Source organism: Pogona vitticeps, chromosome 1, assembly GCF_051106095.1.
Source record: "Pogona vitticeps strain Pit_001003342236 chromosome 1, PviZW2.1, whole genome shotgun sequence".
In the NCBI taxonomy this organism is placed as follows: domain Eukaryota; kingdom Metazoa; phylum Chordata; class Lepidosauria; order Squamata; family Agamidae; genus Pogona; species Pogona vitticeps.
This window is the reverse complement of record NC_135783.1, coordinates 37169387-37183683: the sequence shown is the minus strand read 5'-3', so window position 1 is coordinate 37183683 and position 14297 is coordinate 37169387. Positions and strand designations below refer to the sequence as shown.

The 14297-nt window shown below is 41.5% G+C and overlaps 1 protein-coding gene across 1 annotated transcript in view; it reads left to right on the top strand.

The window, feature by feature from the left end:
* Positions 1 to 14297, top strand: part of LBR (lamin B receptor) — a 46857-nt gene that overhangs the window by 17817 nt on the left and 14743 nt on the right. The window contains exons 6-9 of the mRNA XM_020786637.3: positions 1911 to 2107; positions 3289 to 3343; positions 7684 to 7878; positions 10446 to 10549. Coding sequence (XP_020642296.1) covers positions 1911 to 2107; positions 3289 to 3343; positions 7684 to 7878; positions 10446 to 10549 — 551 coding nt within the window. The remainder of the gene's footprint in view (positions 1 to 1910; positions 2108 to 3288; positions 3344 to 7683; positions 7879 to 10445; positions 10550 to 14297) is intronic.

Here is a 14297-nt window from a genome sequence, read left to right as displayed (position 1 = left end):
GTTACAGAAAGCAAAAGTACAATTTTGGAAGAAGAAAATCACTTGATAAATCAAGTCTTTCTGAGTAGTGGATTTTTAAGAAATAATTTTGATATTTAATGAATAGAATCATGTTTCACAATTATGCATGCTCATAAAAAGAGAGAAACAAAATACATGTAACTGTAACCAAATAAAATAAAGAGTAGAATAAGATACTCATACAGTATTGATCATGTTTCCTGAGGAGGGAATTAATTAATGAGTTAAATCAATTTTGATTTAAATTCGATCCACTCTGTAGTTAATGTTGAGCCTCACATTGAGAAAGTGCTGGAAAATTAGTTCTCCTCTTTGAGATATTCAGTGAAATGACTCCCTCTTTTCTCTTCAACAAATGGGGGCGGGAACATGTGTAGCTGTACTTTTGTTACATAACCTAATGCTATATGTCTTATTGGATATTTAAATTTTATTAGTATTGGCTGGAAGTCAGCTACTTTCATTCTGAATCCGTGTGGCAATCTGGCAACCAAGAGCCTCAACATCAGTGGTTACTAAACTTCTCCAGATTGTTGGATTTTGAGTTCTAGGACTCAATCAGTATGACCAGTGGTCAGAAATTCTAGGAGTTGAAATACAGTGGTGCCTCGCATTACGACGTTAATTCATTCTAGCGAAATCGTTGTAGAACGAAAACGTAATGCGAAATTAAAAAGCTAATTGAAACGCATTAAAACCCAATTAATGCGTTCCTGTGGGCTTGAAACTCACCTTCCAGCGAAGATCCTCCATAGTGCGGCCATTTTTGCTGCCTGTGCAGCGAGAAATCTGTCCCAGAAAACAGCGGGGAGCCGTTTTTTTTACCCGGCGGCCATTTTGAAACTGCCGATCAGCAATTTTAAAATCGTCATTTTACGAGAATCGGTTCCCGAAGCAGGGAACCGATCATCGCAAAGCAAAAAAAACCCATTCAGACCATTGTTTTGCAATCGCAATTGCGATCGCAAAAAGATCGTCGTAATGCAGTTTCATCGTTAAACGGGGTGCCCGTCTTGCGAGGCACCACTGTACTGGTATTTAGGAACCAAAATCTGGGAACTCTAGCTCTAAATAGAAACATTTTGTGCAGTTCATACACCGTATTTTCCGTGTATAAGACACTCTCATGTAGAAGATCCCTCCCACTTTTCTAATACCAAATGTCTTTCTTCGCAAGAAAGTGGAGGGGGAAGGCAGTGATCAAAGCACTTTGATGATTTCTGCTTTCCTCCTCCACTTTCTTGCGAAGAATGTGCTTTTCCACTCCACTATCTTTGCAAGAAAGTATAAGATGATACTTTTGTCTAAAATCTTTAGATTAAAAATTGAGGGTCATGTTATACACAGAAGTAAGTGTGTTGATTCCTGCTTTCCCCCTCCACTTTCTTGTGAGGAAAGTACTTTCCCCTTCCATTGTCTTCACAAGAAAGTGGAGGGGGGAAAGCAGGAATCAAGAAAGGAATCATCAAAGTACTTTGATTCCTGCATTCCCACTCCACTTTATTGCAAAGAAAATGGAGGGGGAAAGTACTTTCCTCACAAGAAAGTGGAGGGGGAAAGCAGGAATCAACACACTTTGATCCCTCCCCCCTCCTTACTCCTGTGTATAAGATGACCTTCAATTTTTAAGCTGAAGATTTTAGGCAAAAACATCGTCTTATACACGGAAAATAGTCTAAGGTACTCTTCCGTTTAAAAAAAGTGATGGTTAAGGTTCCAAGCATCCTGTGTATTACAACAGTCACAGTCAAATTCTTAGTAGCAGGAGTGGTAACATGACGTGTCACCTTGTAACAGAATTGCCAACAATATTTCTATTTGAATTAGGCTTCCGTTTGTTTCCTGTTTAATTTCTAATTGTGTGGTGGGTTGTTTTTGTGTTTTTACAGGTGCCTTTTTCATGGTCTTTCTCATGCCTGGAACTGTGTGTTACTTGTTGTTAATGTGCTCACAGGAAGATCCGAGTATTCTGAATTTTCCTTCTTCCCTGCCAGCTTTTGAACATTTATGGGAGACAAGAGTATTTGGTGTATTTCTTCTTTGGTTCTTTCTTCAGGCCCTGTTTTACTTATTGCCTCTAGGAAAGGTAAAACTTTTAGTGAGTAAATATTTGGATTTATATGCTGAGTTTTTAAAAACTCATTCTAATAATTCACTGCTGGTTGTTGTTGTTTTGTAATTATATTGGCTTCTGTATAGCAGCTCTAATAATAGATTGATAATCTGAGATAGATGATTCTTTAATAGGGATGGAAATGCCCATAACCATTTTCTTTGTTGCCGTTATTTCCCCCATACTACCTTAAGTCCATCTGTTTGGTATAATTGTTTTGCATCTCTCTTTGTTACACATGCAATTTTTGTTCACTTGCTTTCTCTAAGATCTGTTAGTTTAAGGATTGCTTGTTTCTCTGTGTGTTTGTTGAGAGTGCACTTTGTTAATGAGTAGTGTACAATAAAGCAATGCTTTATTTGCTGGATCTTGTTTCTGTCAGTGGGAGCCTTTTGATCCAGCAGATGTTTCCTATGAGCTTAAAGAGCAAAGAGGCAATAATTCTGATTCCGGTGAACCTGTCACATATGGTTCCTGAAAATTTGTTTTTGAGTTTTTCATAAACCCAGCCTTGGATCCCTGGATGTTCTTGGACTGCAATTCTGAGAAATCCTGGCCAGCTCAGCTAGCTGTCAAGGCTTCTGGGAGTTTTAGTCCAAGAACCACTGCTCTAGAGTGATGCAGAAGGTCTTGGGGACTGGAAAAGTCAATGAGGAAACAGTAAGGATCACCTTTCTTGCCCATTTCTGCTAATATGAGAAAGGGCATGTCATGTCTCCATTCAGATGTGCTCCTAGCAGCAGAATAGCACTGTAGATCCAACTTCTTTTGCTATATATCGTCAGGATAGATCTTTTGTAGTTAAGCAAATGCAATGCTAATCCAAATAGCACATTTTTTTCCTTTTGTGATTGATAGTAAAGTGGGTTTGTATAACTCCTGCATTTATTTCCCCAGATTGTCCCCATTTATTTGCAGGTGAGATGTGATTGTTTGGAAAAATCCACAGTAAAATCTGTATTCAGCAGTATTTAAACTGCAGTATTTAGGAATCGCTTTCATTTGAGCTAAACCAGTTCTACAAGTATAGAGCAGTAACATGATTTGAGTTTTCTGTTTCATAATATAATGTTTTGCTTTTCCACAACATCACTGAGTCAAGATAATGTACTGGAATTCTAGGTGGAAAGATTTGTTTGTGTGTGTTTTTTTAGGTAGTGGAAGGGACACCCCTTTTGGATGGATCAAGATTGGAATACAGGATAAATGGTAAAGGTCTTTTAATTTGAGTTTTTCATATGAATTTGGCATTTAATTTAATCATTGCAGCTTGACTCATGAAAATAATGTGGCTCTATTCAGTCATCATTCCAAGCTGTGCTAATCATAAGTTTAGAAACAAAAGCATGGCTATTGCATTTTGGTCTGTGGGTGAACCATCGTTTAGAGTTGCTTGTCTGTTTCATTGTATGCTTATGTTGTCTGTCGGTTTAGCATTCTCCATTGTGATGAGTGATGGTAATTACTTCTGTTTGCACAGTAATAGACACAGATGTTTTACCAATCCAGGCTTATAAATAGGTCCACAAACATTATTTGCACCTTTTTTTCTAGTAGCCTCCTTATAAGGGAGGCAGATCATAGGACCATTACAGATAAGCTTTTGTTAAAACCACTCGTATCTAGTTTTCCACAAAGAGACACCTGGGGCATTGATTTCCAAAATTTATTAATCAATGAGACACCTGTGCACCATTTTTCACACTTTCAAACAGAAATCCACTTTTAGCCCTAATTCTGTACCTACATATCTAGTAATAATACTGCTGAACTCAGTTTGTGTTCTATAGAGCAGTGGTCCTCAACCTTTTCCGGTCTGGGGACCATTGGGGGGGCAAGTGCCGTGCGCGGACCGGTTAACAGGTGGGGCACCCCCACACTCACGGGTGGGCGTGTCCCACTTCTGCTACCGTTCCCCCAGCGCACCTCACAAGAGAGCAGTGCTCCTTTCCTGCAGGGAAGCTGTTGCGGGCAGCCGGCCCGGGAAGCGCCAATGGCCAGTCACCGTGCTCGGCACCACCCCACCCAGGGCGAGCAGCCGATCCTGCTGCTTCCTGCCCAGCCGTGGCCACCTCTTCCCGGGCAGGAAAGGTGGGCTGGGCCAGGCTGCATGGGGCGCTGCTCCTCCTCCATGGAAGAGGTTCCAGGAGGGCGGCTTCCCCTCCGCTGCCGCCCCCGAGTGGGGCTCGCATTCTGGGGCCTCCCATCGGAGCCTCGCTCCTGCCCTTGCAGCAGCAGCTCCATTGCTCCTGGCGGCCCTGCCCGGGAGCCCTCGCCTCCTTCTTCTCCGGCAGGGGAAGCATCCCCTGTCACCGGAGCCCTGCTTCCCTCACCAATTGAAAGCGCTCAGCAGGGAGGGAGGGGGACGCGCCCGCCTTAGCTCCAAGACGCAGCCTGGGCGGCAGCACACTGTCCATCGGTGAGGGAAGCAGGGCTCTGGCAGTGGGAAATGCTTCTGCTGCCGGAGAAGGAGGAGGCGAGGGCTCCCGGGCAGGGCCGCCATGAGCAACGGAGCTGGCGCTGCAAGGGCGGGAGCGAGGTCCAGTTGGAAAGAACAGATCTCTCAGCGAGGGAAGTGGGGCCTCATTTCCACCCTTGCAGCGCCAGCTCCGTTCCTGGCAGCCCTGACCTCTTCTTTCTCTGGCAGCAGAAGCATCTCCCACTGCCAGAGCCCCGCTGCCGTCACCGACGAAAAGAGCTCAGCAGGGAGGGAGGGGGATTAGTCTCCTAGGTATTCTAGCGGCCAGTCCAGTCCAGGGTAAAGTCTGGGTTTAATAATTGTCCAGTCTCCCCCTCCAGTAGAGGTACTGTGTCTTCGTCCCGGTCATCTGTCTAGATCAGGTCCCGGAAGGAGGCATTCTCTGGCCAAAGTCTCCGAAGGACCTCTCTGCTGCTGCTGCATCATCAGCCATTCCAATCTCCCTCTGCTTTCCCTCTCAACCTTCTCTTTTCCCTCCCTCAACGTCTTCCTCCACTCCTTCGTCTCACGCTCCCCCCACGGGTCCTCTAGCCATATCAACTCCCAACCATGAGGCAAGCTGTCCTTCCCCCTCTTTATAGCCCCCAGCCCCGCCTCTACTTTTGCCCAGGACTGTAGTTCTTTTCCCACAAAAATATGCTCGCCTTCTCCAATGGACATTCCTCTCAATCCTCCCCATCCCCGGGCTTTACTCAAGTGGTCTAATCTTCCTGGGAGAGGAAATGGGTGGTGTTTGCACCTCCTTGTCGGCAGAGAGCGGGAGGGATGGCACTCCCGTGAGAGGGGCCTTGCTCTCACCGACAGCCTCACACCCACACTCACTGATAGCATACAGTGCTCAAAAGATTTTATGGATTGCAATTGAGCTCTGGGCTAGAAACAATTCTCCATCTGTGATGTACATCATTACAGTCAGAGGGTGCCATTACAGATTTTTCTTTTTTAAAAAAACAAAAAGTGAGAATTGTTGTTGTAGGTTTTTTGGGCTTTTTGGCCGTGTTCTGAAGGTTGTTCTTCCTACCGTTTCGCCAGTCTCTGTGGCCGGCATCTTCAGAGGACAGCACTCTGTGCTCTGGTTTAGTTTGCTTGGGTGCTGTCCTCTGAAGATGCCGGCCACAGAGACTGGTGAAATGGTAGGAAGAACAACCTTCAGAACAAGGCCAAAGAGCTCAAAAAACCCACAACAACCATTAGATCCCGGCCGCGAAAGCCTTTGCAAATACAAAAAGTGAGAATGTGAGATGGAAATTGCAACAAATTCTTCCTTTGCTAGAGAAAAGGATTTGGCACAGGCTAGTTCTGTGAGGAGGAAGCTGAGACAGAAGAGGCTAATGTTTGCTGTGTTTCCTTTTGCATGTCTTGACTACAAATGTAGCAGTCCTGTCCTGCTAGTTGTGATAACAGGTGCAGCTGTAGTAGATATTCTTGTTTTATCCAGAAGACCAAATTGTAATTTTGCACATCAGTTGCAAAGTCATAGTTTCTGATTTCCTTGTTTGCTACAAAACTTGTTTAAAAAATAGTGTTTTGCCAGTTCATGCATCACATTAAAGCATAATTCAGTTTCCTTAGCTATGATTAGGCAAGATGTCAACCTGGAATATAGTATAGGAAACTTAGTAAATTTGGGTGTACTGCCACTGTGTTTCAGAGCGTATTAGTTTATATCTATAATCTAGTTTATATATGTAAATCTATAATAGTGTAATTTTGTCTGAATTGTAATACCAAAAATGTTAATAGTAATTTTTTAAAAAAACAAATGGAAGTTGTATTAACTGTTCATGTCTTGTTTACTGTTTAGGATAATATTCTACAAACCCATTCAGATTTCTGAATAGATAGCTTGTCAAAGCATCTTTTGTATGATTTGAAAGCATTTTTGTAGTGTTTAAAGTGCTTTTGGTTCATAAAACAATTTGAGAACACAAAAGCTCAAATCAGTTTGTTAACTAAAATGTGTTTAACTGGCTGTAGTTGTATTAGGGATTTTAAGAGGTCATTGTAACCTGGTTGCATTGAATTCAGTGGAATTCCCCCGGATAGTGAGTATATGACTGCAGCCTTCAGTTTCCATGTTATGCAAAAATGCTGACTAATAGAAAACTTTAAATATAGGCTATTCTGGCATGATCTTTGCTTTGCCCTTAGATGTACTGGCCAAAATCTTATTGCTTCCCGAAGTAAATTGCACTAGAGTAGACCAGTTGAATCATTTTGGCTTTGATGAGACAAGTTCTTAAAGTTCAAATGGGCATAGTCTAACTGTGATTTCAGCAAAATAAGGCGCAATTGGAGTGGGCCCATTTGCATCCATGGAACTTATAGAGGAATTGACTCACTAAAGTACAGTGGTGCCTCGCTTAGCGATTGCTCCGTTGAGCAATGAAATCGCTTAGCCGATGGGGTTTTGGCCATCGCCAGAGCAATCGCTTAGCGATGGCCCCTATGGGGAAAAATCACTTTGCGATGATCGCGGGGAAGCAATCATCACAAAGCCCCCATTTTCGGCCAGCTGATCGGCGGTTCCAAAATGGCCGCTGGAAAAACAAAATGGCCGCCCACTGTTTTGCCTCATGTTAGAGGCACCGAAAATGGCCGCCCCTATGGAGGATCTTCGCATAAGGTCAGTTTCTAAGCCCATAGGAATGCATTAAACATGTTTAAATGTGTTTCTGTGGGCTTTTTTATTCCGTTTAGCGATGAAATCACTTAGGAACGTTTTTCCTGGAACGGGTTAACATCGCTAAGCGAGGCACCACTGTACCATTGATTCAGTGAATCTACTCTAGCTTGGTTTACTATGCAAAGCAACAAAATTTTGGCCAGTAAGATACTGAGAAAAAGTTGACCAATCTCAGCCAAGCAAAAACTGGTTCTAAAACTTCACAGGTTTAGCTTCCAAGCAACAATATTTTAATAAAAATTAAGTTTTGACACATCCTGTTGTCCTTAGGATTACAAACAGTTAAGATACTGATTTCACAGGGAACGGTTTTCAGTGTTTCTGTTTGTTTACATAATTTTGATTTGCCTCATTTTAATTGTGTGGTTTTTGTCTCCCTTTAAGGGTTCTACGCTTTTATCCTCACAGCTGCTGCTGTAGGAATCTGTCTCTATTTTGAAATGGAACTTCAATATATATATGATCATTTTCAGCAGTTTGCTGTCTGTGCTACTGTTTTTTCTTTGCTGCTAAGCATTTATCTCTATGTCCGTTCCTTGAATGCTTCTGAGAAGGAATTATCAACTGGAGGAAATTCTGGTAAGTAAGCAAACAGTTGTGGAAATATTTCCTGCTTAGTTTTTGTCTTCTTTATTAATGCATTTTTCTTTGTAGAAAACACTTTCATTGCCACCATTCATTTTCTTTCTCTTCCGCTTTTTCAACTTTCAGTGCAATAGTAACAGGAGTCATTTGATTCATTTAACTATGGTGAAAAGTTGTTTTACTTGTTTGAAGATCACTGCTGTAATTGGTAAATGGTGAAATATAGTCTAGAAAAACATGATCTGGTGCTTATTTCAATGTCTAGTATACTGTTGGAGATTTCCACATGCACAACTAACATTGCACAAGTTGTTATACTGTTTTGTGTGGTATCTGTTCTGTAACTTATTGTTCAGCCACCTCATATCTAAAATCAACTTATAAGAAATTACCAAAATATATTATACTTACGGGAAAAATGATTTTTACAAAACTGTCAGTAAATCCAAGACAAATCTGTATACACAGGATACATTCAGTATCACAAAAAGAAATAGTTAGCTATATAGTAATGGCCATTAAGTCAGTTCTGATTTTTGGTGACTCTTTTCAGAGTTTTCCAGGTACAGAATACTCAAAGGTGGTTTACCACTCCCTTCTTCTGGTGCAGCTTGTCCAAGGCTGTACAGACTGCCTGTACTTGCAGAGGAGGCACAGTGGGGAATCAAACACCCAACCTCTGGCTCCAGAACGAAATATCTAAACCACTGATCTATCCAGCTAACTAGTTAGCTATATACAGGTTAATAAAAATCAGTAATAATAAATTAATCAGTATTAATCAGGTTCATCAAACATGGGATTTGGGGGACTTTTTTCAGCACTAATTTCTACTGCTAGAATTCTTACAGTTTCAGCCCCCCCCAAAAAAATCCCAAGTTCTCAGAGGAGATTCTGGATCCTCCCCTGTTCCTTGCCAAGACTTTCTCTGTAGATGACCATTAATACATGGTCTTAGTGGAGCTTTCTAAACTTAATGAGAACAAGCAGAACATTAGAGGAGTGGTAGTTTTTTGTTTTGTTTTTGAGAATCATCATCTGTAGCTACAGTTCCCAGCATTCAACAGCTAAAACAAAGTGTGTTGCTTATGTACTGCCCCAAGGTGCATAAAGCACTCTCTGGGTGGTTTATGATTTAATTATGCAGGCTACACATTGCTGCCACAGTGAGCTGTCAGTTTACAGATCTCAGAAGGCTGAGTCAACCTTGAGCCAGCTAACTATCTGAGCCTCTGGGGATTGAACTCAGATTGTGGGCACAATCTTAACTGCAATACTGCAGTTCAACCACTACACCAGTGGTTCTTAACCTTTTTGAAAGAAACGCCCCCTTGAGCCATTGAGGAAGTTATCATCGCCCCCCTCCCCACGGTGATGATATCTTATTTATTTGTTTGATTGTTTATTTATTTAAGACACTTAAATCCAATGACCCCTGAAAACAAAATTAAATTCCAAGAAAATGAAATGCCCCCCAAAAAGTAACATTTAATGATTTAGTTGCAAGTGAATTTTAAGACGCAAAAAGAAATGTAAAAAGGGCATAAAAACAAATGCAGGAACTAAAAATTTCAAGACAAAAAGTCTGAAACTAAATTAAAATTGGAGGAAAATATATATTCATGCACACTGTAAAAAGGCTGCAGCCATCTTCACAGGTTTGGCTTGCTCCAGCGCCCCCCTACCGCCCCCTTCTGCTCCAGCGCCCCCACGCTGCCCCTTTTTGTTCTACCGCCCCCTTGAAAAATGAAATCGCCCCCTGGGGGGCATTATCGCCCACGTTAAGAACCACTGCACTACACTATGACATTCCTTAAGAAGCCTTCACCATTATCTTGCTTATTAAGAATCCCAGGAATTGTAATCCAATAACATCTGGAGACCCAGGGTTGGAAACCACTGATCTATAGGGAGTCATGAAAAAAGAGTCTACTACCCCCTAATGCTTTGCTGTTCCCATGGAGCTTAGAAAGCTTGTCTGGGCTTTCTGATATTCTAGCCTCCTACTGTTGATCTTACCACATTCACAATAGCTTATAGTGCAGAGCTTGAGAGGGAGAATTTTCCCCACTTTTGTTGTACTATGAGGATCAGATGAGCTCAGTGGGAAGAGGGAAAATGCATCTTGGTAACGGTTGGAAGTATACGGGAATATGAAAAATAAATTTGTAACTATTTTGTGTATGAATATACAGTTTAAGTAAAATCTTAGTTTTACTTAAATCCTTGTTTGTTTTGGGATGCTCTGCCTACAGAGTTAAAAATGTTATGTCTCACTTCTGTAACACATGTTTTATTAGACTATAGGGAATTACTTAAACTCTAATAAACTGGTAACAACACCTCATGGTGACATGGACATATTCTCACCATGATGGTGTCAGAAGGCAACTGACAGATTGTGTTTCAGTAACTGTAACAGACTACTGTTAAACTGTAATAAGAAAATTCTTGTGTTTAATTATGTTATTTATAATTTGGTTTAAAATAGAATCATTGATTTTTAATAAAGTGAAATACCAAATAATACTACAAGCCAGTTTATAATTTTTTCCCCCTAGGGAATATCATTTATGATTTCTTTATGGGACGTGAATTAAATCCTCGCATTGGAAATTTTGATCTAAAATATTTCTGTGAATTACGGCCCGGACTAATTGGCTGGGTAAGTAAAAGTACAAATGCATTGTTGGTGGCTGTAATTTTATAGATAAAGCAGTAAATGATATGTGATAACAAAGGAATTGAAATAATTGTGTGCTGAAAACATTAATGGCATCATGACACTGAATCATACATTATGAACAATTGCAGATATTAGCTTAGGTATACAGTAATTCCAGTACCTTGGCCATCTCGTGAGGCTCCAGTACTTTGGCCATCTCGTGAGAAGAGAAGACTCCTTGGAAAAGACCTTGATGTTAGGAAAGTGTGACGGCAAGAGGAGAAGGGGACGACAGAGGATGAGATGGCTGGACAGTGTCTGTGAAGCAACCAACATGAATTTGACACAACTTTGGGAGGCAGTGGAAAATAGGAGGGCCTGGCGTGCTCTGGTCCATGGGGTCACGAAGAGTCGGACACAACTGAACGACAATACAGTAATTCTGTAGGGTTTTTTTAACTTCTAAAAGTTAAAATACAGATATGGTAGGATACAAAGGTGAAATAAAGAATAGGTTAGTGGTGCCCTGCTAATACATAATTGAAACTCTGTCTGGGTACTTGGAGGGCCTCTTTGAGACAAATTATTCAGTGTTTGTATTTCTGATATTTTTTTGTAATATTGAAATTGACAGACAAAATAGCATTTCTCCTGATGTACTGTCTGACCAGTTGGCCAGCAGCAGCCCTATTCAACCTGGTAGCAGTACAAAAGATTAGTCAGTAAGTTCATGAGGATCAGTGCTGGAGGACTTCTGTATTCGAACTGGAATGGTCTTAGAAGAATTAGTGTGGCCTAACAGACTCTGCAAATCATGTCTTAGATCTGTTCTTTTTTAATGACTAGGAAGGAGAGGTTCTGGATTGTGCATCTGAGAAGGGTAATTTAAACACCACTATCGAGGTGCTGGAGGAGGTTCTTGAGAGTCCTCTGGACTGCAGAGAGCATAAACCTATCATTTCTAAAGGAAATCAACCCTGAGTGCTCACTGGAAGGACAAATCCTGAAGCTGAGGCTCCAATACTTTGACCATCTCATGAGAAGAGAAGACTCCCTGGAAAAGCCCCTGATGTTGGGAAAGTGTGAGGGCAAGAGGAGAAGGGGATGACAGGATGAGATGGTTGGACACTGTCATTGAAGCTATTAGCATGAATTTGACCTAACCCCAGGATGCAGTGGAAGACAGGAGGGCCTGGCATGCTCTGGTCCATGGGGTCACGAAGAGCTGGACATGACTAAACAACAAAATCATAATCAGACCATTTTCTTGGAAGTTTTGGACTTGCTATAATCACTCCTCTTTGCACAAGTGATGTAGTGGTTAACATGACCCACTCTCAAAGGCTTTGGGATTCCTAAATAGCTGGGATAATTGACATGGCTAGTGATCATTTGAGTCACTGATTTTACTTTGGAATGGAGACTTCAAGAGTGCTGTTAATAGTTTTTCCTAAGCCTTGTTATCCTTTTGAGATTTGATAGGAATCGATGATGCAGCAGGTTTTAATGGCTTGAAAACAAGTGATGGTAATTCTCAGTGGGAATTATTATGCCTACCCTGCCACAGTAGCAACAACAAAGAAAGTATACTTGATTTGCACAATTGCCTCCTCAGTTGGCTGTCTAGCACTGTGTTCAGGTGGTAAAACAGTTATTATGAGACCCTGTATAGTGTGGGATGTGTAGAGTGAATGAATCAAACTCAGGAGATCTGGATTTGAAAATTACCACCTGGTCATGGAAACTCACTGAGACATGGCCCTGGTAAGACTGCTCCCTAAATATCCTGTATCCCTTGAAAACCTGTTAGGTTGCTGTAAGTCAAATATGACTGGACAGCACATTACAAAACAGATATCAAGAGTTTGATGTGGCTGTTGGGGTAGGGAAGCTCTTGGAAGACTGCTGTGGGAAATTTCAGAGCACTTTGAAGGCAAAGTCATGCATGTTGTGCAGAACTTGACATTGCTGTCGTTACAGCTGTTACAGAGCCACATGTTCAGACTACTTTTGGATCATGATTGTTTTGGTATTGCTTCCAGTTGTTGCAGCCTGATCCTATGGACAAGAGTTATGACAGCTAGACAGAGGAGCAAGACAAGGCTTGTGGCATTTAGATGGTGGGGGTTGGCTGAATGGGGCCAAGAAGCGGTTAATGACTTTTCAAAGGATGTTGTAAGCCGCCTAGAGTGGTCACAATTGACTAGATAGGCGGGGTATAAATGAAATGAAATGAAATAAATAAATAAATAAATAAATAAATAAATAAATAAATAAATAAATAAATAAATAAATAAAGTGTTTTCTGCAGACTTGAAAAAGGAGATATGTCCACTCTGAAACAAGTTGTTGGATCCTGGAGTCTAAGGTTCTCAAGAAGGTGATGGCCGAGTAGCTCTAGGAGGATTATCTTGACTCAGTTAAATCTGACTTCAAGTTTGGCTTATTAGTAGTCCTTGTGTATATCATCAACAGGCAAGGAAAGTAGCTTCCTATTCATTTCCCTTAAAATTCTTGGGGCCTTTTTGTAATCCTACCATAGTATCTGACTGGACCAACTCTGTGAGTTGCAGGTCAGGAATGTGATGAAACACTGACTCAGTTAATTCCTGAACTATTGTTTCCAGAAAGTACTACTTGACCCATGTGGCAGTTGTTTTGCTATAGAGTTCTATTCTGTCCTCCATTTTCTTTGTGAATGTGCATGAAGCTGCTGGGTAAGAATCTTGGGTTTTGAATGAGGTATTTATTTATTTATTTATTATTTTATTTATTTAATTTATATGCCGCCCACACTACCCAAAGGTCTCTGGGCGGCTTGCAGCATTTAAAATACAATAAAGATATGTACAATTAAAATACAATTAAAATATATATAAAATTGCCATCAGACCCACAGCTAATATTATTTCAGTTAAAAGCCTTCTGGAACAGGAAGGTTTTGACCTGGCGCCGAAATGTCATCAGTGTCGGCGCCAGACGAATCTCAGTCGGGAGGGCATTCCATAGTCTGGGGGCAGCTGCCGAAAAGGCCCTTTGTCTACAAGCCACCCCTCCAATCTCCTTAGGGGACGGCTCTTTCAAAAGGGCCCCCTGGCTAGATCTTAACTGCCGGGTAGGCTCATATGGAAGGCTCATTTGACATCCCACTCTGTTTCTGCTTGTTATCCTGAGTCAGACAAACTTATGCAGGTGCTTGAGCCAGTTGGATGAGGGCCAGTGAGCTTAGACTTAATCATAGAATCATGATGTTTGAAAGGGCCATTGGATCCAGCCCCCTGCTTAGTGGTTGTCTAAATTGCTCTTGAATGCTTCCAGTGTTGGAGCACTCACCACCTCTTGAGGTAATTGGTTCCATTGCTGTATTGCTCTAACAGTTACGAGGTTTTTTTTGATATTCAACCAAGTCTGGCTTTCTGTAACTTGAGCCCATTGTTGTGTGGCCTGGATTCAGGGATAATTGAGAAGAGATCCTGCCCCTCCTCTGTATGGCAGCCTTTCGAGTACAGTGGTGCCTCGCACAATGGGTACCTCACACAACGATTAATTCACACAACGATGCCTTTTTCTGTTAAATTTGCCGCCTCACACAGCGATGTTTCCTATGGGGGATTTTCACACAACGATGTCTCTTTTCCGTTCCTGTAAAAGTGTCTTACAATGTTTGGAAGCCGTTTTAAATGGTTGCAATGGTTAGCCCACCTCCTGAAACCTATGCAAACTGATTTTGGTGTTGTTCTGACACTTC